The sequence below is a fragment of the Metschnikowia bicuspidata genome, assembly GCF_001664035.1.
Source record: "Metschnikowia bicuspidata var. bicuspidata NRRL YB-4993 chromosome Unknown METBIscaffold_3, whole genome shotgun sequence".
NCBI lineage: Eukaryota > Fungi > Ascomycota > Pichiomycetes > Serinales > Metschnikowiaceae > Metschnikowia > Metschnikowia bicuspidata.
Window position 1 is genome coordinate 2,068,525 of NW_017387733.1, and position 26,065 is coordinate 2,094,589.

The 26,065-nt window shown below is 48.4% G+C and overlaps 7 protein-coding genes and 2 non-coding genes across 9 annotated transcripts; 6 read left to right on the top strand and 3 right to left on the bottom strand.

Moving 5' to 3' along the window:
- The first annotated feature begins 1,964 nt into the window (after positions 1-1,964).
- On the top strand, positions 1,965-4,118 carry METBIDRAFT_83143 (uncharacterized protein). The gene has a single exon (XM_018859226.1). The coding sequence runs from the start codon at positions 2,008-2,010 to the stop codon at positions 3,739-3,741; it is 1,734 nt and encodes a 577-aa protein (XP_018712075.1). The 5' UTR covers positions 1,965-2,007; the 3' UTR covers positions 3,742-4,118.
- A 155-nt stretch (positions 4,119-4,273) lies between these two features.
- METBIDRAFT_t137 lies at positions 4,274-4,362 on the top strand. Its single transcript has one exon. It is a non-coding gene; the product is annotated as a tRNA-Met (tRNA).
- A 2,035-nt stretch (positions 4,363-6,397) lies between these two features.
- METBIDRAFT_t138 lies at positions 6,398-6,486 on the top strand. The gene has a single exon. It is a non-coding gene; the product is annotated as a tRNA-Met (tRNA).
- Positions 6,487-6,583: 97 nt separating this feature from the next.
- On the bottom strand, positions 6,584-12,520 carry METBIDRAFT_83144 (uncharacterized protein; the record flags this gene model as incomplete). Its single annotated transcript, XM_018859227.1, has 1 exon — positions 6,584-12,520. One exon carries the CDS (start codon positions 12,518-12,520, stop codon positions 6,584-6,586), a length of 5,937 nt encoding a protein of 1,978 aa, XP_018712076.1.
- Positions 12,521-12,932: 412 nt separating this feature from the next.
- On the bottom strand, positions 12,933-13,724 carry METBIDRAFT_41362 (uncharacterized protein; the record flags this gene model as incomplete). The annotated part of the gene is made up of 1 exon (XM_018857386.1): positions 12,933-13,724. One exon carries the CDS (start codon positions 13,722-13,724, stop codon positions 12,933-12,935), a length of 792 nt encoding a protein of 263 aa, XP_018712077.1.
- Positions 13,725-14,705: 981 nt separating this feature from the next.
- Positions 14,706-17,054, bottom strand: METBIDRAFT_25547 (uncharacterized protein; the record flags this gene model as incomplete). The annotated part of the gene is made up of 4 exons (XM_018855297.1): positions 14,706-14,800; positions 14,942-15,480; positions 15,520-16,166; positions 16,257-17,054. Coding segments are annotated over 4 exons (2,079 nt in total), but the record flags the coding sequence as incomplete, so codon positions are not given.
- A 1,033-nt stretch (positions 17,055-18,087) lies between these two features.
- Positions 18,088-20,085, top strand: METBIDRAFT_78493 (uncharacterized protein; the record flags this gene model as incomplete). The annotated part of the gene is made up of 1 exon (XM_018858888.1): positions 18,088-20,085. One exon carries the CDS (start codon positions 18,088-18,090, stop codon positions 20,083-20,085), a length of 1,998 nt encoding a protein of 665 aa, XP_018712079.1.
- Positions 20,086-20,548: 463 nt separating this feature from the next.
- Positions 20,549-22,018, top strand: FUM12 (Fum12p; the record flags this gene model as incomplete). Its single annotated transcript, XM_018857497.1, has 1 exon — positions 20,549-22,018. The coding sequence occupies one exon, from the start codon at positions 20,549-20,551 to the stop codon at positions 22,016-22,018; it is 1,470 nt and encodes a 489-aa protein (XP_018712080.1).
- A 674-nt stretch (positions 22,019-22,692) lies between these two features.
- Positions 22,693-24,613, top strand: THI6 (bifunctional hydroxyethylthiazole kinase/thiamine-phosphate diphosphorylase; the record flags this gene model as incomplete). Its single annotated transcript, XM_018858889.1, has 2 exons — positions 22,693-24,206; positions 24,595-24,613. 2 exons carry the CDS (start codon positions 22,693-22,695, stop codon positions 24,611-24,613), a joined length of 1,533 nt encoding a protein of 510 aa, XP_018712081.1.
- Between the last annotated feature and the right edge of the window lie 1,452 nt (positions 24,614-26,065).

The following is a 26,065-nucleotide window of genomic DNA, read 5'->3' on the forward strand; positions in this document are numbered from 1 at the left end:
TTTGGGCGTCGTCGAAAAAACAGATTATTTCTGATCTCACAGCACAGAAAGGTCGGATCCACCCGCTTACTTTGCTCGTGGTGGATAAGTGCGATGATATTTATTGGAACGCTTTCAAACAGAACCTCATGAAGTAGTCTTATATTTCTAACAGGTACAATGGTAAAGGGGCATTTTAGTTTGAGTGCCCAGCGCTTTAGATGATCATCCACGACTTCCAAGTCCCACATACCAGCCAGAAACATTTTAGAAAAAAAGACCATGAAATCAAAAAAAAAAAGATTGAAATGTCTTGAGAAAAAAAATACATACAGCAAATCACCTTTGCGTGTGACGATGTTTATATGGGAGCCACGCAGCCCCATCGTTTTACGTTTATACCTCTCGCGATTAGGTCTTGCCAATAAGCTTTGACATACCGGAAGTTAGTTTAAGTTCTGGCTATTTTTCTATCTTTTTTGGGTTGATGCCTCTGCCCTGGCACGCGTCAATCACACACGCTGTATATTGCGAGTTGCGGAACTCACCAGGAAATTGTTTCGTACGTTAGTTCATGGAACGAGAAAGCCAAAACTTAAAGCATGCTGACTCAGAATCGGTTGCCTGATCCCCTGAATGAATCATTGTTTAATCTGGTCTGTTCAGCATGGTGTACTTAAACTGCAGTCGTTTACATGTGGTCACCTTGCGGATTTCATGAGCCCGCTTTCACTTTCAAGTCCTGGCTGAATACATATCTCGATAGAACCACTCAAAATTTTGTATTTGCTGGTGCTTTTTTTTTAAAAATTTTTTTGGTCTTGCAATTTTTGCAGAAAGAAGGTGCTATTCCGTCTCGGTGCTAGATGGTGTCGATACAGTACGTTCGCCTCGCTCTCAATGCCCTACTACGTCTTAGAAAGTATGGCTCGACAAGACAGGCAGCAGGAACCCCATTTAACCATCAGCACCGCTTGAAGGTCTTGGGGTCAAGATAATTAGAGCTCAAGCTTTCACTTCAGATAATCGTTTGCCGATCGACAGGTTCCGTTTTGGGCTGAGTAATTTCCCGGCTGAGTCCCCTGGAACAAGTTATAAATGGGTGCGAAATCCACACCTCTGGTTACGACCACGCCCCATTGAAGTCGCACGCGGGCAATTGCTTTTACATGAAGCTGTTAAAGATACTAGCGTTTTCTCGTGTGTATATCAGGCTAGTATGACATCTAAAGTGGGGGGGGGGGAGGGGAAATTTGTCTGCCGTAGGAAGTCATCGGTGTGTTCATGGACAGACTGTCTGGCCAATTGCTCCCACTGGTATCGGAAAAGCAACTCACATGACACTCTGAACCATTGGGCAGCAAAACAAAATGTTTTATGTTGCAATTTTCTGGCGTTAGTACCAGCCTCTTTTCTTTGGCTTTCTAGTTTTGCAAATTCTCCACGAAGCGAACCCCAGTGGGGATCTCCATGTGCGAAAGACCCAAGGCTCAATGGGCATGGGCCCCGCAGAAGCAGTTTTCTGGCCTGAGAAATATCTGAATCAAAGACTCGGCGCATGTTGGAGAAAGACTAGGATGAATGTTTTGGAAAGAAGGCTTCAAGCAGACGCCTTGGTTCGCCATCCGCGTCCAATATACTGGGACCACCGAACCCACCATGCTCACGCGACGCGCTATTGTGAGGCCGCTAGATGGCCATTAAAGTGAGTGGGCCTGGGTATGGGCAAACATTTCTTGAACCTGAATACCAAATAAAAGAGAGACAATAAAATACAGAAGGACGACAATATATAAAAGGGAGACACAATTTTGAAGGACGACAAAATACAGAGGGACGACAAAATACAGAGGGACGACAAAATACAGAGGCAAGACGAAACCAGTGAAGGCCAGGAAGCACCGTGGTCACGTGACTGCGGCCCCGCGATATGCTCAACCTCCAACCATCCAGCCCGCCCCATTGTACCTCTTTCCAAAAGTGCAAGCTTTGATTCGGCCAACAAACCCAGCGCCTGTCTACAAACCCATGGCACGTGCCAGCCTGCACTCCGGCGCCGCTTCTGCGTTCGGCGACGACCAGGACCGCCAGCGGCTAGACGCCCTGATCCAGCAACATTTGGACCAGCGACTAGGCCCCTATCTGCTGCTCCCGGACAAGGCCGCCTACATACAGGCGGCACACACGTTGCCCGACACAGCGACGGAGTATTTCTGCATCTTGGCCAAGGCGGCGCTTCCCGGCCACCACTGGCTATGGCTCCACGTGATCGCTCGCCTAGCCCAGATCAGCAACGCGCTCTTGCACCAGCGGCAGCTACTTGCAGCCACGCTGGATATCCACGTGACCGGCGCCACGGCCTTCTTGGCGCCCGTGTGGCAGCAGGTGGCGCGCCACGCCGAGACGCTCTTTGACGCGGCCGACGCGGCGTTCCTTCTCGCCGACAGCAGGGCCCAGGCCCTCTTTTGCGCGTGCGTGGACGCCGCCATGCGGCTTTGTGCCGCGGACCAGGCGCCTTTGAAACACGGCCTGCTCGTGGCCTCCGCGGGGCGGGCCGTAGCGCGCTATTTTGCCGCCGGCCAGGCCCAGCCCCAGACTGACTTGTACCGATTGAAGCTCGGCTTGGTGGCGCCGCTCGTGGCGCTCGCGCAAGCAGCAGTGGTCACGGGCGTGCCGCGGGCGGTGCTCCCGCTCATGTTTCCCGCGGCCCCGGCCGAGCCCGCGGTCTCGGAGACGGCTCTCCCGCACGTTGTCCTTGATCCGGCGGTGTCCTTGGGCCTCATCACCGACTACTACCGCTACTTCGCGTTCTGCCTCGTGACCAGCGTTGTCGAGGCAGCCGCGATCGACGATGTGCTCACCAGCAAGGCGGACGTGTTCTTGCGCGTGTTGCTCGCGCTCCCGCACCTCCACTTGTCCAACTATATGACCGACGCCGTCGGTGTGGGCGCGGCGCCGCAGAGCACGCAGCCACGCGTGGTCTCGCCCGCCGCGCGCGAGGAAATCGCGTTTTTCTACCTCCTCAACTGCTTGCTCCGATTGCGCTCGTTGCCGCAGTTCGCTGCGCCGCCCCAAACCTTCACCAGCGAGCGCCGCTTCTTCGTCGCCTCGTTCAACAAGCGGTGCGGCGCCGAGCTCGACTTCTCGGCGTCCGCGTCCCTGTCCCGCACTGGAAGCGTGGTGTCCATGACGCGTATGGCGGACCCTTCGCCGCTGCACGTGCCTCCGGCCCATGTCATGCTCAGCTGCGTTCTCACGGAAGGCACGTACAAGGAGAAGGTGCGCCTCGTGGCCGAGTTCATCAGCCTCGCGGGCGACCCCCCAGCCGCGGGCTCCGTCAAGTGCTTGGTGGAGACTTTCGATATGAGCGCCCTGCACCAGCGCACCAACAACTTCGCCATGGGAGCCCACGACGTGCTGCGCCTCGTCCACCGAATCGACCCGCAGCAGTACCCAGGAAAGGTCTTGTATGTCAAGGCAATCGACATGGTGGTCAGGCTCTTGCAGCTCGTGGCGCTTAAGCACTTCATCCCCGTATTCAACTGCTCGCTCAGCCCAGCAGAGCTCTTGGCGCGCCTTTTCAAAACAAATTATCTGCTACGCGACGTCTTGCTGGTCAAAGATCTTCTCTGCTGTGACAGCAATGAATTGCTCAGTGTGCAACACCGCGGTCCTCTGTCTGAACACGACTTGCTCTCCGCCCAGTTTCGCCTTTTGGAAACCACCCGCATGCTCAAAAACGACGTCCAGAAATTGATCTAGTCTGGTTGTGTTCACGGCAGCAATTGATGTTTGCTTAATGCAATGTTCTGGCTTTATGCGTGCGAGCAGCAACCTTGGTCTGGACTTTTGTTCCAACTGATGATACGCGGCCAAAATCGGTATGCTGATTCTGCGAATAGCATTTGACATTGGATGATTGTTGGCTCGCAATGGCGTTGAGGCTTCATTGCCACATTTCGAAAGGACAGAAAGGTCGAAAATTTGAAAATGGCTTTCTTCCTTCGTGACCCGGATGCATACCCTGAAACGACGTATTTTAATAAATCAAGCCATCGGTTGGGTACACGAATAAAGTACGGTAGACACTTCTCTATTTTTTTTTTTTGCTCTTTATCTGATTAGAAGAACAAAACTAGGTTACCTTTTTTAATCGCCTTTTCTAAATTTAGATTTTCTTGGTCTCGAATAGCAAATGCTCAATAACGCTTTTCATAAAAGACATGCGCACAATCGATAAGCGTATGCTTTTTCATTGAATCAGTATGATAACGGTGTTGCTTGGAAACAAGAAGCTTCACTAGCTCAGTTGGCAGAGCGTCAGTCTCATAGGCAATCGCTTGTGCAATCTGAAGGTCGACAGTTCGAACCTGCCGTGGAGCACTTTTTTTGCCTTGACTTGCGCTGGATAACCGTACAAGAGGCCTTTGGATGAACGTCATTTTCACCTCATTTGTATTGAATAACACTTCCTGACTTGAATCAGATTTATTATTTCAAACTCATATATGCACATCTTCAACTCTCCTGTGTGTTCATGGGAAGCAAGAAATGACCTATTGACCGGTGTTAAACTATCATTTACTCCAAAATTGTGAATTCAAAAAGCAAACACATCTCAAACTGATACAATCTACAAAGGCCTTTTTATCCCTAGTACTGGCTTTTTCTGACAATGATTGATCGTATCCAACTCAAATGATTACGTAGGTCTATATTTCTGAACCTCTGGTGAGAAAAGCGTTTTGGACAATCACTTTTTGTATGCTTGTTATATTGACTATGAACACATATATGATTTCCCAAACGTGTCCGAGAACTGCCGCTCTGGAATTGCAGTAGATAGATATATTCTCGAGCTTCAAAAAGTGGCTTTTGTTGAGCTCCTATATTACTGAATGGCTTTAAAACCTTGTTGAAATAAGTGACAATAAGAGAAAATGAACTTCCAATGACTACGTAGCAAAACGATTTGTATTGTGCGCAAACAATGTCATATTTTCTGGATGGTGTTAACCGGCTTTTCAAAATTATGTACTAATGTTGCCAAAAAGACATATCCGAATAAATCAACTAATCAGTATTTTCAGGAAGCGTTCGAGTCTCTTTCTAATACTCAAAGAGTATCGAAGCAAGTATTACTCTTTGACGATTGCACTCTCTACAGTCCCTTGTAGCAATGGTTTGTTAGATCATGCGAAAAATGTGAGACTTCGCAAAAGATAAGGGTATTATAGCGCTATTTGATCACTGCTTCTCTCGGATAGCATAGAAATCACATCTGCCTCATATATCTGATTTGGAGGTCACGCGAAGGGAGTACCTGAAACTCAAAGGAAAACTGTAAGAGTAGTTCGCAATGAAATCTGACGGCGCTCATAGAGGGAGGCATATATCCATGCATGCACATACAAGAACCTTCATATGTTGAGCTGATATCAGGGACCTTACACTATAAGTCGCTTCAACTAAGATGGTTGAAGAGGACTTTTTTGGTATATTCATCTGAAGGAAAAAACAAGATATTGAAGTGATGAGGGATCGATGAATGGTAACCCGTAACTTTTTTAAAGAAGCATCATACTATATGGTGTCACTGGAGGGATGTATGCTCCACCACTAACAAAAAACTACAAAGAAAAATATATAATAGATCACAATATTATCTCTGGTGAGAAGCCGCGAGCACTAAGTCCCGAAGTTACCCAAAGAGGATGTGACTCCCCTCGAAACGACCTGCTCATAACCAATGTCAACCACTTGAACAAAGTTAAATAATTGTCATCGTACCATTATTTTCCTAAGGGCCTGTAGCTATAATTTATTTGACAAGATGGCGGTCCCCGGTGTTTGTTCAACAACGGCCAAAAGATAATATCTCGATTTAAAGGTCCGGAATGCGAGGTTATTTATAATTTGCATCCAATCAGCCCCTTTGAGTGGTAGTCTTAGGTAGGCTTTTTTTTTTGCTAGATCCATCTGATTAAAGGAGCAAAAACATATAAATGATATATGTAAAGCACTCTTAAACAATTCCCAGCTACTTACCAAACTCAAGATGATACATCACATGGTGAAAATTATTCGTAACAATAGCCAAGTTATTATCAGTCTCGGCGAGATCTATCATGGGTCGATGTTTTGTTCGAAAAGTCTGACATGTTCCACAAAAAAAGTACAAAGTGTCGAAACTCGACCCGTCCCCTTCCGTTAGTCGCGACCTGGACGGTCCTCTTGGCCCGTATCTGTTTACTTATTGGATATATATTGTCAGGATAAGGACCACGGATTATAAAACACTTCCTGTCAAAATTGCTTTACTAAAGGGTTGAACTCAATTAGTATAATGGCAGAAGTGAACGAATGTCATTGTGGCTTTTTATTGTTAAAGTTTCAGATCTCTAACCTCACATCAGAAGCTTCACTAGCTCAGTTGGCAGAGCGTCAGTCTCATAAGCAAACGCTTGTGCAATCTGAAGGTCGACAGTTCGAACCTGCCGTGGAGCATCATTTTTTGGCTTTGAAATATTATCCGTGTAATATTTTCATCAAGAATGGATTCGTTTTTACTACAGTCGTGTCATATCTCGTCAAGTTAATTGCTCTACTTATTAATATTTTGCCTTTTAGCTTGCAGCGCTTCAATGTCTCCTTCAGTTTCAAGCTGTCTTTTATGCTCTGCGCCAGGCGTTGTACCCTCTTGACTGTCGATTTCAAATGGATCCAGCTGCGTGCCCTGGAAAGCGGCTTGCTGCAATTGTAGGTCTCTCTGGTTGATATGAGGCCTTGATGCATAGGAGCTTTGCAGCCAAAAATTTGGATCGGCAGAGTGGTTTCGCAACTGATGTGATTGAGTACTCCTCAATTCCCTTTGGACAACTTCGATTGTATTCTTTGTGGTTGCCGGCAGTGTGGAAATGGATGGAGCTTTCGCCCCATTGCCAATGACAGTCAGCAATACTGGGGCCACATTCGCATTATCAGAGGAAGATGGTAACCTTGCTGAACCAGGAGACTCGCCAACTCGTACATAACGTCTCGCTTCATTGAAAAAATTGGTGGCGAGCTTTTCCGGACCAATCAACTCGATGCTGTTTCGACACGGAAGCGCAACACCGATACCATCTAAGGCCACAATTCTGCTGTGCCAGCTCATTGGCATTGTGGCGGCCAACATTTTGTACATAGCCTTTTTCTGTCCGCGGAGAAGAAGCTGCTCTGCAAAAAGACGCAGAAGTCTTGTTTGCGGGCTGAATCTTTGACGCTCCTGCTCTGCAGCCATCCGCTGTCTCTCCTGCTCAGCTTCTTCTCGCTTCCTGTGTTCTTTTTCAGCTGCTAATCTTTGTCTTTCTTCTTCTTCTGCCTTCTTCTGTCGCATAATTTCCGCCTTTTTCTCATATTCCGTGACGTAAAAGTTGAGGATATCTGGGTTGAGCTTTAGAAACAGATCAGTGTCCCGTTTGCATTTTGTCGCGAGTTCAATTGCGAAAGGAAATAGATCTTTCTTGGCAAGTCTCTTTGTTTTGGCATTGGGAGAGTCGGGGACCATGATCTCCTCTATCTCCTTATGTTCGTAGCAAATTTCACGGTATATTTCGATGAAGACTCCACTGAACGTATTGTCAATCAACGCGGTAGGGCCAAATCCATTGTTAAGCTTCCGTATGTCTGTCAAAATGTGAAGAAGCGATAGGTTTTTTTTCAACAGACCATTTGCTTGGTCAGCCCGCACCATCTCAACCACCTTCTTGGCTCGGGCAATGAAAGTGGAATATGTAGTAGCGTATAAGAAATACTTCTCTTGTCCAGGATCGACGTCGAGAACTTTTCTTATTATTGTGCAAATCAGTGTACATAATTGTCCCCAAATACTGACAAGCAGAGTCATTGTAGAATTGGCTCGTCTCAACTTCGGATACATAAGTACCAACGACGTGAGGTCTTGCTCATGCCCCAACAACATGATATAGAATCTTGAGTACTGATTCATGTACTCAAAATGTTTACCAGGTCGTTCGAATTCCGGTTTCCACATAACAAGGAATGTCTTGTTGCTAGACCTCAACGTGAAATACTTAGACAAGAGCTCTTTGGCACCAAGATGATCATTAAACTCGGTGAAAAGGATTTTCGCCTGACGATAAGCGGGTTTATGATACCATGCCTTTTTGTCAAGAGAGATTAATATTTTGAGCCCAGAAATGATGCCTTTGAAAAGCTCGCTTTTTGTCTCTGCTTTGAACTCATCAGTGGTTGTCAAAGTTGTATTCAAATTCAAAAGTCTCATCCCTTCTTCAAGACTAAGTTTTTGTGACTTCACGAACTTGTAGAGTAGACTCAAAAACTTGTACGCGGGCTCAAGCACGGGATCACCCGAAAGACTTTGTTTCTTAGCTTCATCGCTGGCTTGAATTAAAGTTTCAAGCACGTTAGTTGGATTGAGATCAAGTTTGGCTTTTACTTTTGCTGAGTAATAGAGAGAGTTCCAATCTTCGCAATTATTCTTGACAGCTAGATCTAGACAGCGGTTCATAAGCACTAAGCAGTATTTCTGTGTCACGCTAGGTCTGTCGGCAACTTTCAAAAACAAAGCTTTTTCATTTTGCCTCACGAATTTGGGATTGCAATGCACCTGAAAAGCAAGCATATCCATCGGGCTTCTGGATGCGCTGTAAAGCTCTTTGGCAAAGCTATTCATTAGCATGCTCATCACCAGTTTTATGGATTCAGTATCAGTGTGTCTTTGCTTGGTGATAGTACTTATAGCCATCAAGTAACAGATTAGTGCCTTGCGTTGGAGATTGGCGGTTGGCACTTTTTTCTCGATTGTGCCAATCTTATCAGACGTCCAGATCAAGTCGTCTTCGACGATGAAGCTATATGCCTGAGCAAGTAGAATCCAGCTTTCCACCCTATCACTTCCATAGATGAGATCATATGTAAGAACAGTGATTATTCTTTCTAGCTCAACAGTCCGGCTTTGCGCAGACTTCTTACGAATTTTGTAAGAATTGAACATCAAAACAGCTTCCATGAAATATAGCCCTTTCTCTGCGACTCTATTCTTATGTTGTGGAGGAAGCATCTCGAGTGATTTCAAACCATAGAATGATTCTTTGATGAACCTGGCCCCAATCAAAGATCTATCGATAAATTTCTCAATAGAGCTCATATTTTCACAAAGAGACCTATCGTTTTCCACGTCAGGATCTCCAATGATTTCGAAAAGATCATCCACGACTTGTTTCAAATCATTTCTTGGTGTTTGGGTGAGTGGGTTTGTTTTAAAACAAAGCGGCAATATGAAGATCGCCAATTCCTGCGCGCTCTTTTTGTTTAGTTCTGCACTTTTGACAGTATAATGATCGACTGGGAATTGACCGTAGAGCTTGACCTTATAGTGGTATCTGCAAGACATGATTTGTGTGAGCTCTGTTTCTGGAATCTTGGACAAGCTTACCAATGAGTCTTCGGCAAATTTAAGAAATAAGCCCTTCGAAGAATCACAGAGGTGGCGCAACCCAATTTGGTGATGAATGAAAATCAAAAAATTGCTGATTAAAGTATTCTTTTCTGCGACATCATTTCCCGTGATGTAGTTAAAGCAGTATGTCAGAAGAATTGTAATGCAATCGATGAAAAAATCTTTGAAATATTCGAATGATGCCTCTGATTTCGTTGCTAGGGAAACTTTCCGACTTGTGTACAATGCGCCCTCTTCGTGCAAGCTGAAGATATAACATATCTCATAGATTCTCAATACATTTGACAATTGTCGAATGTCTCCTGTCCTTGAAGGAAGTTGCCATTTGTTCTCAGATAAATACTTTAAAAAGGTTCCTAAATGACTTCGATAACAAGAAATGAGGCTTAGTAAGACAACTTGCTTGTCGTTCTGAATACTTTTGTAGGAAGAATTTCCCAAAAAGTCAAGAACAAACTGAAGATAATTTTCAAGACCTTTTTGAAAGTTCTGAAACGATTCCTTTTGATAGTACAGGAGAAGAATGTTCCACAAACTCAATTTTAGGTCAACGGGGCATTCAGAGAAAAAGTCTTTGACACTTGAGAGAGAAACCTTATCCAAAACAGCGAGTCCGTGAATCACTGAATTCACAAGCAAGCTACCTTCCGTATCAGTTTGAAGGGGCTCTGAATCTTCATCGTGCTCGTCGAACAATATGCTTTCTAGAAGGGAGATGGTTTCCTTCGTAGTTATGGTTTCCGAGTCACTTTGGTCCAAGATCTTGGAGAAAACAGATAGAATAGACGTTGTAGAAAGCCGCCTGTGGAGACCATCAATAGAAAATTCGCCTATCTTGGAGTAATTTGGGTAAGAAATCTGAACATCTTTTGCCGAGGACATATCCGTAAGAAGTTCGGCTAGTTTGTGCAAATGAACAACAACAAACTTTTTTTCTCTCCACAGGAAACTCTTGGCAGCGACGTAGTAGTTGGAAGCCCAGTAAAAGCGAATAATAAACTCAATCTCTGTATTTTCAAGACGATCTATGCTTGAGAATGCATTTTGAAATAGCTTCCACCATTTGTCAATTCTATCTTTCATTCTCAATAGATCGATGGCTGTGGTGTTGAAATTTGATTTCACTGACTTCACAAAACTTGTGTGTGCTCCGGATTCTAGGCTTTGTTCTAGTTTTTCTTGTGTGACAATATAACAGTTGACAAGAATTTCATAAATGCCCATGGCGAGCTTGATATTTTGGAATTTTCCAGAGACCCGTTGGCTTTGTTCACACATTTCAAAGTAAGATGATTCGAGTTGCATTGCCCAATCTGTCACCGCGTCATATAGTTGATCATCCCAAGTCAGTTCTGTTATTGAAGCTAGGAGGTGCAGCAATATCTCAATTTTGGCCTCATTCACATGACAGTGTCCGCAAAAGTATTTTGAGATGAATTCCTTCACAAAGGCCAGATCCTGTGAGTCGTACAAATTACCAAAATGTTGCTTCGAATCGCTAAACTGGTTGCCAAAACTTGTAAGCACGTCAATGAGCCGCTTCTTATCGCTGTGGCTTTTTCGTTTCGAGTCACTGTTGTTCTCGGGGAAAAGGATGGCGTCATATTTCTGAGACTTCCACTCATTAAGAATCTTCAAGAAATCGTCAATGTATCCGGTCTGCGAATTATCTATCTCAGCGTTCACAATGTGACCTACCATATCGTCTAGGACCGGCTGCTCGACGCCATAGATGGTTTTAAACAATTCATTTAAATGTTTAAAGAATAGCTCGGTTTCAACGAAGTATTGTCTGATCAAAAGGATATCATCCATTTCCACGGGTGCCAGATCCCCCGGGTTCAATCTTTTCGAAAGTCTCATGGACGCTTTCTCTGAGGACACAGCCGCTTCCTGTTGCTCCATATTGATAGGAGTAATTTGGGGCTCCTCTTCAGGAGTATCCTTCAGAACATTCTCGATGTGCATATCAGTAGCCATCGCCAGGGCTTCGCTTTCGGCCGTGATTTCTGCTGCTGTTTTCTCCTCCGAAAATTCAAATGAAATGTCGTCGAATGTAGTGTCGGATGTAACGTACGGATCAAAATGCTTGCACGCAATTTTTTGAAAGTCCTGAAGCCTCTCTTTGTCCTGATTTTCCCGCATTGCGCCGTTTATGCTGTTAATGACGTCAAACCATGACGCGCCCGGTTTTAGAGATACGGAGAGAGTGTGAAACTGCATTTTTTTCGCCATCTGGGCCAAGAAGTCCTGCTTTAGCGGTAGTAAAAAAACGAATTTGAGCTCCAAGTCAGCGGAAGCCTCCGTGCTAGTAAAGCCCAACTTCTTGAACCGTCTCCACATCGGTTCTGCCCAGTCGTTTAAGCAGGAAATGCTGAGACACTCGTTGCGTTCACTGGAATACGATATGCAATATTCAAGGGCAAATTTGGCTAGCCTTCGCACTCCAAGGTATGTGTAAATCTCGAAGAGAATTCGAAGCAACGAATCGTCTCCCTCCTCGTAAACTAGACAGTTGACAAATCCGTCGAGCATCGTATAGAACAAGTCTTTCTGGAGCTCGAAAAGGCCCAAAGCAGGCTCTGTCTCGCGCTCGGTTTCCAAGACTCCAGCAAGGATCTCAGAGCCGGCCTTCAAAATGTTGAAGTGGAGAAATCCTCTGTTCCGGAAGAACAAAAATCTGATCTTCTTGACATTTTGGGGAATGAAACTGAGCTCTTCGGGCTGGAGATTGCTGCTGCCATTTTGGAGCCCCTTTATGAAAGACACCTCTTCGTAAAAATGGTTGGTCACCACAGCAGAACTCGCCAACTCCTTGTATTTTTTGTATGCGTCTACCCACAGCTTCTTGCTTTGGAGTGCAATGGCTTCCTGGTACAATTTGTACGCGTTTTCGATCTCGAGCTCTCGCGTGTGTTCTTCTTCCAAATCCTTTTTAGACGCTGACACGTCCTCCACCAAATTTAGTGGTGAAAACGCTGACTGGATGTTAGTATGTGGCTTCTTGGGACAGGGATATGTATGGGGGACATCACTTCTTGCATGAGGTTGTGACATACCATTTTTGCGCTCTGCCTATAGAAAATTATTCCCAGAAAAGGAAGATAGTGATGTACTCTGCAACTAACTAATGGGGTTCGGCGACTTTTGGTATGGCTTTTGACCCATGCGAGACTCGGCCAGATGAGAGTCTGAAAGCGCGCCTCGCCTTGCCTAGCCGATCTAATAATTAAGCCTTTTTTTTTTGTTGGCTACATCCCGTGATAGAATGGCAGCAAGCCGGGCACATTTTTCCCCGTTGCTTTTCTTGCACTTTGTACTACAGCATTCTGTTGTGTTCATATCTGTGATTGTCCTCTATAAATTACTTGTAAATATCTTGCCATCCTAACCTTGTAACCCCAGCACCTAGAAGCGCACGTCCACACGCCCAATCATGCCCACAATCAGCAATTTAGTCCAATTGAAATTATGCCACGACTGGATTTGTCGTTTCCAACTCACTCGCTTTCACATCTGAATCCAGTCCTGTGGAATCCATCTCATCGCCAAGTTTCTCCCGCTCTATTTCTTCTTCCCTTTGACGTTTCTCCTCCCTGAGTATGCCTCTTCCTCCCGTGAGATACCACCCGATATAGCAGCCAAAAATGCCAAGTTCCATGACTAGAACAATTGCGTACAACACAAGACTCATGATATCCATGTTTCCGACGACTACACTCAACATCGAGAACAAAGCACCCGCAGAGTCCATCCCCAAGAAAAAAAAGTTGAGCCCTACAACCCGGCCCTTTCTCTTTGCTATCTCAAAGTAGGGTGGAACGAGTCCTAATGCTAGAAGCACAGATGCGACAATGCCAACCACCAACATAGGCCACGTCACACCCCTGCGGTATAGAGGACGAAGCCATAAGATGAACCCGACTTCTGCGCCAATAGCACAGATCACAAATCCACCAACATAAAGTGCAAGTTTCAGTTTCTTCATACTGACTGGTGGGTAATAGAGACTCTGTGCCCAGGAAATGATGCAAAAGAAAGTGAAGAGCTGCGGCTGGATCCGAAGCGGAATCGACCCATCTGTGCCGAAAAAATAAATAGAGAAAGGAACACCACTCAACGCCCAGAGAAACATCATCATGGGTGGCAAGCCTGTGCAGTCTTTTGCCTTGTAGTTTCGTAGAATCTGGGGTGTCAATTGGATACACCATAACACCGTTCCGATGGTGCCCAAGACATTCTCTGCAACTGCACTACCCATTGTTCTTATTAATAAAGTAAATTCCCTTTTAGCTATGTGCTAGAAGACACGAAGCTGATTTCAAATTTTCTTGCTGTTCAAGGAATCCCTAAGGACACACGATGTTTAAATAGCTCTGTATCTCGGTCTGCACGAAAGCGCAATCTGCTTTTCCGGTGCTGCATCTGGCGCGAGACCATCTCCTGGTCCACCGACTGGCCCACACTCAACCCGCACGATTGTAAGTGCAGGCAAAGCTTTTCCGATAAGAGATCACCAAATTTCGATTCATTGATCAAGATAAGAACAGGGTCTTTTTGTTCGAGCACAGGACAAAGGAATTAGGGTGTATTGTGCTCTTGGCAAGCTCGCAATTCAATGTCAGCACCTACTAACGGGAAGTATAGCGCGCATATTTGCGCTTTTCATGCATGGCCAACGGAATTTCGGGTCATGCGCAAGTCATCGCGGCAACTCCATTCCTCCTTTTGGGTAAAACATCCCTTGCCACTAAGACGAGTCGCTGTACTCAATGCCTAATTCTTGCTCTTCGTTATGTGTGCTGGCATCGTCGTATGTGGGCTTCACATCTTCTAAATCATGAATCTCTTCGGGTTGAACAGCATAAGCCAGGCGACTTCTTGTTCGACGGCCGAAATCCGTTTTCACTGAAGGGTTGTCACCCAGGCTGTCAGAGTCTAAATCAATGAGTTCATGCCCTTGGCTAGGCTGCTGCTTGTTTTGCGCTTCAGCCGTGCGTGTACGTGGTCGGTTCGAGCGTAGAACGCGCGGACTTTTTTCCCCTTTTGGGACAGTCGTTGACCCCCCGGTTCTGCTTACCGTATCGGGAGCGAAATTTGACTCAGACTTCGGCCCTCTGGCCGCAGCGCCAGGTGTCGTATGCATTTGGCCAAAGTTTCCGGTTGTTTCAGTAATTTCTGGCTCGATGAGAAAGCCGCCCGATTCATTAGCTGAAAATTCTTCATTGTTTCTAGCAGAGTCGTCCATCATACCCTCAGTCGAAACGTTAATCGCAAGATCTTCATTCTTAGTGTCCTCTAGTAGAAATCCACCTTCTTCGGATGCCTCGGACTTCTCTCCAAAGATCGCATCACCAGCCAAAAACCCCCCGCCATATTCTTCATTTTCAAATTGGTCCTCAGTTACAGGCTGCGACCGCCTTGTTGGGCGTGGGATGTAGGCCTCATTATCGGAAATTTCATCATCGCTGCCGACACTGAAGTACCCTTCCTCGTCTTCTTCTTCTTCATCCTCCTTGTGTATCTCTTCTTTTTCTAGTGGAATGTCTGCATCTTCTCCACTATGTGTTACTTTTCCGTGGCTTCTATCCAATCTGCTGACGATTTGAAGCTTTTTCATGAAGAAGTTCCAACTTCTCAATGCGTTGAGCTCAACTGCTTCTCTCTTCTCCTGTTCCTCCTGTTCCCTAAGTCCATCTAACACCGCCAACATCGCCTCCTTGTACTGCGCGTCGATGAGTATCCCTCCCTCCTTCGCTGTGGGCGCCCTTTTATTTTTCAGGGCTTTTCCGAACTCGAAAGACACAATCGCTTTGGCGTAGTCTATGTTTAAGACCCAGCGAGCTGCATTTTCGAGCATCTTCATGGACACGTCACGTGTGATTTTCAAGAGAACTCCGTTTTCGGGTACCATTGTAGGCCTGAAGATTTCCACGTTTCCGTATGCATTCTTGGTGATTTTCCCATCGATGATTGGAGGTGGTATATAAAGCTCTGTCTGAAATTCAGCGTAAAGTCTGACTATGCCATCGTCATCCCCTTCTTCATCTGCAAACAGAATATGGGCCTTTTTCGTTTTTAGGGGCTGCGCCCCAACTTTCAACACCCTACCACTCATATGCCAAGCCTTAGGCGTTTTGAGCTTGTGCACACAGGATCTCTTGTAGACGGGCATAATACTGCTTTTGTTTGACGAGCGGAAAGTGCCGCATTTGCTGGTCTCGTCATTGGGATAGATTATCTCGTCCTGTCTTAGCTGGGGCTCTAAAGCGTACACAGGGTGGTTTTTAAAGTCGGCCATATTATTTGGCGTTCCCTCACACACGTGTCGATCATGAAACTCCTTCAATTCCATCGCCTCCGCTTGCGATATAGACCCTTTCTGTTTGCCTATGGATCGAAGAACCCGGCTGTACCAATGTGCATCTTCGTCAGACGCAAATCCAATACGCTTCTTGACTGTTTTCGCATTGTAAAACTGAGTGTACCGTCGTGTTACATCCTTGATGACATTGCGCTCGTCGTAAGCAATCACATACCACGTCTGGTGGGACTCCTCTGCTGCTGGTGCATCAAATTTGCACTTCCGTCGCATAGGCATGACTTCAACAACTTTGAAAACAATTGGGTCCACCGTGATCCATTTCCTTGAGTATTTGTTCCACACTTCTATCCAAAAGACAGGATAATTTGGGTTTTCCACCTCTTTCTTCTGATGTGGTTTCTCAGGCATCTTTCTTTTGCGAGACCGTATCCCCGATAGCATAGCCTGGCGCGGATTGGGAATGAAAACGGGATCGAACTCAGATTTAGGCTTGTTTGTTTCTCTTATCGGGTTCTCTTTTTCTCCTTTCTGATTGGATCCATCTTTCACTGGTCGAATGGATCTGTAATCCGGAACTTGAACCGAGAATACCAAGCGTGCATTCACACCCATGGACCGAAGGACCGCAACAAAAGCCTGGGCGCCAACATCACGAGACCCATGGAATGTTTTGACACATTTCATGAATCTTTCAAAAGACATGATTCTATCTTTTTCTTCGGTGGTATTTCCAGTCGAGCTCCAATCTCTCCGCTGAATCCCGGGAGATGTGACCTTGAACTTTCTAGAAAAGACCGTCAGTAGCTTCCGCAAGCCATCGACAAACCTCTTTGCCTTCACAACACTCAATACATCTGCGTTATCCTGGTGAAACAAGCTCGCGATTTCGGCCGAAACAGTCTTTTTGAGCATGTCCAAAAGCCGCCTATCGCCACACCACCTGTTTCGTATGGCCCCATGACAAATCATGGAGAAGAGGACTAATTTATGAATGAGCTTGCGCATTATCCGCTCTTGCTTCAGTATGGGAACAAACGTACGCTTCTTCCTAGCTTCACTTCTTTCTTTGTCTCCATTATTGATGGAGAAAGTAAGTGTTTCGTTGCCTCTGTCGCCATTCTGGTTTGCTTCGTCAAGAAGGTCCATATCAACATCTTCTAGGTCATCAAAGTCATCTGAATCGACTTCCAGATCCAGTGAAGTACCATCGATTTTGGCTGTTTGTGCTTTCCCTTTTTCTGTCACCTCGTATGTGGGCGAGGGCTCTACAGATCCGCGTCCATTGTTTGCTATAGCCTCGAGATCCACGTCTTCAAGATCCACGTCTTCGAAATCGTCCGTTGATTCAGAGTCGACCTCCACAGTCTCTGTAGGAGATTGTTTCCCAGTCACTGTTCTTCTTCTCCTCCTTTTTGCCGGGTTGTGAGCTTCAGATGTTCCTAGAGTTTCACGAACAAGTGCCTTGTGCGATTGGTTAAATGACATTCTGACATGCAAATCTGATGCTTGTATTAGTTTGGTTCAGCGCCCGTAGTGTACCCCGTGATTATCTGCGTTTGATTGACTTGCATGCAAATTCCAAAAGCTTTCTATTGTTTGAGTTTCTCTTGTTTGAGGTGCAGTATTCTTCTCAAAATCTTAGTTTAGAGAACCGCGCGTGTTGCGTTGTATCACTGCGAAAGTGGAAAAGTCAACCCATTTGTAGTTTACCAAACACTCTCCAAAAAATGCAAAACACAAATAATTTTCTGTGCTCTCAGGAATTGAGAGATACAGGGAAATGAAGCCCTCTTATTCTGGGAGTGAAAAAAAGGAAAAATATCGCTTGTTTCCAATGTCCGCGTAATCATCACCACTGGCGGTGATTTGAAATGCGCACATTGGCCAAGTTAGAGATGCATGGGGAAGCGATGGAAGATGGGTTCTCCTTAATGGAAACGAGTCCTCACGGAGTCCTGAACTGATACTCTAGAATAAATCTGGGTCAGCTTAGGCTCAGCCGATCGGTGCTTCGTGGACGCCAACTGCAGTCTCATTTCCCCATGTTTATCCAGAGCCAGTGTGCGCCTATCCGATGCGCACCTCGATGTCCAAGCCTCACCTCCGGATCGGTGAAAATTAAGACTGAAGCACGGGTCCTCAGGTGTGGGCCAAAAACAACAACAACAACAACATAATTCAAAACCACATGCTTAACCGAAACACATACAAGTGTCGACTACGACCGTTGCTGCGGTGGCTCCACACAACCACTGAGCCTCCAGTATACCGCCGATTGGCAGACCGCACTCATCGCAGCATGTACGCAAGTTTGGAGCGAGAGACAAACGTCCATCGAGCTGCCAAAGCAAGCGTCAAAATCAAACCCAGGATCAGCGACTTTCTTATTTTTCTTCGCAGGAAGCAGGAACACAAAATAGAGCAAACCACGCTACGACCTCTGGGGCTCCCGCTGCTGTATAAGGAAGCTGTGCTCATTGAAACAGTTTTGTTCCATATTTTGACGTGTTTTCACTCGAGCGAGGCCGACCTCGCATGGATTGATACCCAGGCTGATCGATTGGCTTTCTTGCATCGTCATATCTCTGAGCGGAAAAAGGGGGCCGTCTCCGGCACGCATTTCACCACGGAAGATGCGCATACGCTAGCCCAGAAGCTCGGGTTCTCGATCCTGGAACAGCAGCACTCAGTGCTCGTTCAGGCGTTGAACTTGATGTCCATAACATGTCCCAGTATTTTGAAAATTGATACCTTGGTTCCATGGATACGCTCGCTCTGTGCGGCCAGAATCACCGAGGCCTGCGCTGAGTTGACTAACTTGACCGAGATTCCAACATGCGTTTCTTCAGACATTCTTCTCCGAACCCCACTTAGCATTGACGAGGTTGCACTTCAGCTCGACCTCTGGCAGACATTCATAGTGCCAATCGCCCAGGAATACCACGAGAGAAGGACACATGTAACCAGCATCATTGAGAACCTTGTCTTTTATACTGCCCAATACGAGCCACGCAAACTTGAGACTTTTTTACAGGGTACGCTATCCCTGTTGACGTCAACGAGGTCCGGCTTCACGTACAAGGTCATGACCAACGACTTTGTCAACTCACTTATTTATTTTTTGGCACTCACATTCATCAAAAACAGCGCGGTGAGCCTGGCCTCACCCATGCCCAGCATCAAAGCCCAAAAGATTCTTGTGGAATACTTGGGCAACGAAAAGCTTTCCCAAAAGGGCTACGTGGGGATCACGCTCCTCATCTCACACGAATCCGAGGACAAAGCCACCCGCTTGTTGGACCTCACCAGAACACGCTTTCCTGAGGAATCGGAATTCGTCCACTATGCGAAAATCTATCTTTCCAACACGCCCGAGGAGCTCTTGCACACATTCAACGTTGCCATTCTCCAGCATCCGCTCTCGGCGACCATGTGGCTCATGCTCATCAAAAAGCTCCAGCAGCTCCACTTCCTCACTGAGAAGCGCAGCCAGCAGATGCTCCTGGAGTTGCTTGCACGCAAACAAAACATTATCATATCCAAGGACGTGGTGTTGGTGTTGCTCAGCCTGATCGAAAGCATTAGCGGGATTGAGGACTTCATCCAGGCGCTCCAGAAACTGGACCTCTTCGTCAAGTTCCAGGGCATCGTGCTCAACAAGTACATGTCACTCCTCTATCGGTACAACAATGAGAAAAGCGTACACAAGCCATACTTGGACAAATTCATCCACCACACCTCCAACGTCGAGTGCGCACGGTACCTCTACCAGCGCAATGCGTGGAAAACAACCGGTATCATTGGCGTCATGTTACACGGCGAGGCCAGCCACCGCCCCGGTGACCTCTACCAGCTCTACTGCGACGAGCTCCAGGGCAGTGTCCCAGACGAGGCGTGCTTGAGCGCCCTTCTCCGTGCAAGCATGAAGCGGGTCAATGGCAGACCGCTCTTGTGGGGCCTGCTCTACGCGCCGCAGGTGGCTGTGCACGAGTTCAAGCAGTATGTGCTCAGCGAACCCGTGGCCAAAGACTCGAACGTGTGGGGCATTGTCGCCTCCAACAGGTTGTGGCAGGTCTACATCCACGCACTCCGATCAGCGGAATACACCGCGGAGTTGGCGGACATCATGCGTTGGTGGGAGGAAATCGAATTTGTTCCCTCGCGCAGCACCTTGACCCTTCTTCTCCGAGCATTGCCCCCCGAGTTTGCTGACCGACACATCAAACATGCGCACTCGCTTCCACGCACCAGTGTTTCGTGGCCGTGGCCTTCTATTGAGGAGGTCAGGGGTCACTGAATCTAGCAACCATTTTTTTTTACAAATGTTAAGAAAAATGTTACTGACGAGAATTAAGCTAGACGTCCCTCCTGACATTCTCCTGAGGCAATGAGGCTGCAACTCCCAAGAGTCAGTGTCCAGAGACTATCGGCACAGAAAAAGAGACCAGACAATCCGTGTGCCTAAAAAAAGATGGTTTGTGTCGACCAGGGGTGTTCACAAAAAAAGGACACCCGCCATCACGTGGATGATTGCGATCGTGAGGTGTTGGAGCTCCAGGGATTTGGCAGCCTTTTTTTTTGCAGCAGCCCGTTTCGGAGCCGGGGCCCGCCGCGTGTGCGATTTGCGCGGGGGGCCAATCAGCGACCCGATATCCGCCGGGACGAGCGCGTCCTATATATAAACCCCACGGCCGAACCCCAGAGATCGCCAGGATTCTCACCTGGAAAAAACCTTCACCGTCCGAAAGCCCCTTTTGATAATGTTGAGAGTCAACACCGGCGTCGCCAAAAACGTAGCAAGAAACTTCGCTGCCACTGCTCTGAAAATGACTGGCTCCATGAGAACCGAAACCGACGCCTTTGGTGCGATCGAGGTCGACTCCACGAAATACTACGGTGCCCAGACCGCTAGATCGAAAATGAACTTCGACATCGGCGGCCCTGCCGCCAGAATGCCAATCCCAGTCGTGAGAGCCTTTGGTGTTTTGAAGAAATCCGCTGCTATCGTCAACGAGTCTTACGGCGCTTTGGACAGCACCGTCGCTGGCGCCATCAAGCAGGCCGCTACGGAAGTTGCCGAGGGCAAGTTGGACGCCCACTTCCCCTTGGTTGTGTTCCAGACCGGCTCTGGTACGCAATCCAACATGAACGCCAACGAGGTCATCTCCAACCGTGCGATTGAGATCTTGGGCGGCGAGTTGGGCTCCAAGAAGCCAGTGCACCCAAACGACCACTGCAACATGTCCCAGTCGTCCAACGACACCTTCCCCACGGTCATGCACATTGCTGCCGTGACCGAGATCTCCAAGTCTTTGGTCCCTGAGTTGACCGCCTTGCGCGACTCCTTGCAGAAGAAGGCCGATGAGTTCGCTGACATCATCAAGATCGGAAGAACGCACTTGCAGGACGCCACTCCATTGACCTTGGGCCAGGAGTTCTCCGGCTACGTGCAACAACTCACAAACGGCATTGCCAGAGTTGAGGCCGTGATTCCAAACTTGTCCTACTTGGCTCAAGGTGGAACCGCCGTTGGCACTGGGTTGAACACCAAGAAGGGTTGGGACTCCAGAATCGCCGAGGAGGTTTCCAAGTTGACCGGCTTGCCTTTCAAGACCGCTCCAAACAAGTTTGAAGCGTTGGCTTCGCACGATGCCATTGTCGAGGCCTCCGGTGCCTTGAACACCGTGGCTGTCTCCTTGTACAAGATTGCCAACGACATCAGATACTTGGGCTCTGGTCCAAGATGTGGTTACGGCGAGTTGTCCTTGCCCGAGAATGAGCCAGGCTCGTCCATCATGCCAGGTAAGGTCAACCCTACCCAGAACGAGGCTTTGACCATGGTTGCCTGCCAAGTCATGGGTAACAACACCGCCATCACATTTGCTGGTGCCTCTGGCCAATTCGAGTTGAACGTGTTCAAGCCAGTCATGATCTCCAACTTGTTGAGCTCGATCAGATTGATTGCCGACGGCGCCAGATCCTTCAGACTCAACTGTGTTGATGGCATCAAGGCCAACACCGACAAGATCGAGAAGGTTTTGCACGAGTCGTTGATGTTGGTGACTGCTTTGAACCCAAAGATCGGCTACGATGCTGCCTCCAAGGTCGCCAAGAACGCGCACAAGAAGGGGTTGACCTTGAAGGAGTCCACCTTGGAGTTGGGCGTCTTGTCCTCTGAGGAGTTCGACGAGTGGGTCAGACCTGAGAAGATGATTGGCCCAAAGGACTAAATCCGCAACGCTAGTCTCTGCATCGCGTGAGTTCACGGACTGTACATACCCATAACCAAATAAACATATTTATCATAGAGGGTGATGCCTGCGTTGTGCGAGCATTGAATCAGTAGGCATCCAGCTTGCATGTGCTTTTGGCAATGAAGCAATGGAACAAGAATAAGCAAAAAAAGAACCAGCAACATCGAGAAATAAGAAGCAAGATTAGAAGCAAGATGATACGGATTGAGAAGGTAGAAGAAAAAAAGATGGAAACAAGAACGTAGGAACAGGAAAGTAGAAGCACAAGGAAAGATAATGTATAACACGAAGTAGAGTAAAAGGAAAAGAAAAGAGCAAGAAGAAAATGAGAAGTAGAAAACGAGAAGAGATGTGCATAAGAAGAGGAAAAAAAGAAGAAGAGAATTGAAAGAAGAGAAAAAGAAGTAGAAAATAAGAAGTAAATTAGAGGAAGAGAATAAGAAGCGTGAGGATGAGAGTCGCAGTCTTCAGCCGCCCGCGGGGCCCACAACCGTATATGCGCTAACGAGGCCTCGTCTTGCGAGATATACCGAGAGCAAGTAATATCCAGTATACATCAATGCCCCCCGACAAAATCCCCGAGCCCCAAAAACGACGTCTACAGACAACTGCGCACACCCGCATCCCCGCTGACATCGTGAAAAACAACAATGCCCGCCCTTTCGCCCGACTACAGTGTTTACTTGGTCACGGACTCCACCATGGTGCCGGAGTCCAGCACCTTTCTTAGGCAGGTCCAAAAAGCCGTGGAAAATGGCGCCACAATCGTCCAGCTTCGGGAAAAGAATATGCTGACCCAAGCGTTCGTGGCGCAGGCCAGAAGCGTGCTCGAAATCACCCGCAAGCACGGCGTGCCCTTGATCATCAATGATCGAATTGATGTTGCGTTGGCCATCGATGCCGACGGCGTCCATATCGGGCAGGACGACATGCCTGCGGGGCTAGCCCGCAAGCTTCTAGGCCCCGACAAGATCTTGGGAGTCTCATGCTCATCGGAGGCTGAAACTGCACAGGTGTGCTCGGAGGCCGTGGCAGATTACGTGGGGTTGGGCACTGTCTACGCCACGCAAACGAAAAACACCAAGAGCGTGTGCGGGCCCATTGGCACGCGCCGAAAATTGGACGTGTTGCGCAAGCACAACGAGAAAAATAGGCGCATAGCGTGTGTGGCCATTGGCGGCATCAACCAGGGCAATGTCGCCAAGGTCTTGTACCAGTGCCAGGTGCCCGGCCAGAAGTTGAACGGCGTTGCGGTGGTCTCTTGCATTATGGCGGCGGAAGACGCGGGCACGGCCACGCGGGACTTGGTGCTGAAGTACCAGGGCCGTTTTTCGGCCGACTGGACCGCCGGGTCGCGCCGCCTCGGCGCGTTCCATGCCAAGCCGCTAGTGCATCATATCACCAACAATGTGGTGAAGAACTTCAGTGCCAACGTGACTTTGGCCGTGGGAGGGTCGCCCATCATGTCGGAGTTGCCCGCCGAGTTCGCCGAGTTTGCTGCGTTGGCCATTCCCGGAAGTCTAGTGATGAACTTGGGCACCCCTAATTTGGAGCTATTGCATGTTCTCACTGCTGGGCTCCACACATACAACTTGCACGGGAAGCCCGTGGTGTTCGACCCGGTGGGGGCCGGTGCGTCCAAGGCTCGGATGGACGCGTGCCACCGGTTGTTGAGTGCTGGTCAGTTTGCCGTGATCAAGGGAAACCTCGGGGAAATCATGGCCCTCCAGAAACTCGCCCAAAGTGCCTTGCAACCGGACGGAGGAGACTCCGCAGCCACCATGCAAGGCGTGGACTCCACGGTGGAGATGAGCGACGAGCAAATCGCGGCCATAGCCCTTGCCGTGTCGCAGGAGTACCGTGCTGTGGTGGTTGTCTCTGGGGCCAAGAACACCATCGCCCAGGCCCCGACTTGCGGCGGCCCGTCGCGCGTGGAAGTGGTGCAGGGGGGCCACCCAATCATGGGATCGGTGACTGGAACCGGCTGCTCCTTAGGAAGCACTATCGGCTGTTTCGTAGCCTGTGCTAGCCACAGTAGATGCGGCACCTGGCAGGCTGCTGTGGACGCGGTCAAGTTCTACAACAAGGCAGGCGCACGTGCCGCCAACGCGTGTGGCGGACCTGGGGACTTTAGCATGAGGTTCTTGGATGAGTTGGCCCGGGAGCAGAGGACCAGAGACTCTGGTGACTAGGGTGTTGCATGCTGAGACATCCTCCGGGTGGGCAGGCGTGAGAGAGCGTGCAGTAAAGGGTGTGGCCGATGGAACTGTTCTGGTTCCAAAGGTGTGTTGCCTTTCAAGAATATAGCAACAGTAATTGTATTCCGAGCTTCGCAAGTCATGGGGTTTCGTGGCGGTCAAGTGTCCGAGGCTCTATGGAAAGACTTCTCATAGCACCTGAAAAGACCTCTCACAGCACCTGCTGCACATCAGACGGGTTTGCGCTGGGAGACTTGAATATGCGTTTCAACAAAATCCACGTTCTTTTCATTTACCGAGCTTGGCGTGTGAGCCACAGGCTCCCGCCGCGCTAAGTAGCAATGCCTTGGTCAGAGTGAGTGCATACCAATAGCCATTTTGAGGCGATGGATGCGTCGTCACCAGCATCTTCTCGCCAGCTGTACTGGTTGTCGTCGCGGTCTAGGCAGTTCCAAGACATGCGACATGGCGGTGCCTAATCACTGCTTGATATTTTGGGTCGCAGGTGTTCAGCAGATGCCCGTTGCAGAACCTGTTGACATCAGGCACGAGACCTCGGCCAGAACCCGACATTGGAACGCGCTGGCGGTCTCTTCATATCGATCCCAATCCATCTGTCAGGCACGAAATCGTCCTTCCGTGCAATGCAATGTCCATACCCACGCTTGAGACACATAACTGGATAGACAATCCGAGGATCAGGAGCGGATTCAAGGTTGGAGAGAAGAACCCTTCTAAGAATCAGGGGAACCACCAGAGTCTGGAAGCCCAAGAACCCGCAACTTAAGCATGGATCCTGAGCAAGATCTGAAGCCGGGGCTGGCGCTCGGAGCCAGACGGGAGTTCTCTCCATACCCAGACCATGTATAAAGCGTTGGACGTACCATCCTCGAGCACGTTTCCATTAGAGCAGCCCAAAGTAGCGATCTGGAGCTACTTTCGTGAGAGTCCGCAAGAGAAACGTGCCAGACTCCAGTGAGGAAAACCTTCCACAAGAAGATCCCAGCGAGCTCATACGTTCCACACTGCGCCCATTCTCCACGGATCGAAAAAGGGAGCTTTGCGTCTGGTCAAATCGGCGGAGCGCCGGACACCGCCATGTCTTGGTTGACTCCAGCAGATGTCCCTGCCCGGCCACGCCTCATCCGGCACGGCACGGCCTACCCCATCAATCGAAGCAACAGAGCCGAGGGCAGGCAGCCTGCACACGTGCGGCGCTGGCAAAGGAAGGCCGGCTGTATCAGTGGACGCGCTTGCAAAAGCGATATCCCAACCGGGACCCTGCATCATGCTCCAGGGTCCTGTGAACGGGCCCCTCAGTGCCCACCCGGCCCTGATCTGGCCGCCGCTCGGTGCAGCCTCGTGGGCCGGACAGCGCTCCGGCGAATAGCCAAAGTCCAAGTATCCTGACTGGCCTTTCTCCTGGGGCCTGTGGAAGAAGCCTCGGCACGATGGAGGCGCCAGTGCATCTTCTGAGCGCCATAGCGGCCAGGAGTTTTTGGGGCGGAGAAAGCGCGCCCTGGTCCGTCCAACAGGCACTGACCAGCAGTGAGAGTAGCAGTGGACGCGACACTAGAGCGACGCCGAAGACATCCGCACCAAAAGAGAGCACCAAAAACGTGAGTAACAAAGCCATCAGCACCAAAAAATAGCACCCGAAATTGGTTGCACCAGAAATTGGCCGCACCAGAAATTGATAGCACCAGAAATTGATAGCACCAAAATCGATCAGCACCAGAAATCGATAGCACCAAAATCGATCAGCACCAGAAATTGATAGCACCAAAATCGATCATAGCACCAGAAATTGATAGCACCAAAATAG

Excerpts from the sequence above, each read along its gene's own strand:
- METBIDRAFT_83143 (XM_018859226.1), top strand. The coding sequence starts at position 2,008 with ATGGCACGTGCCAGCCTGCACTCCGGCGCCGCTTCTGCGTTCGGCGAC.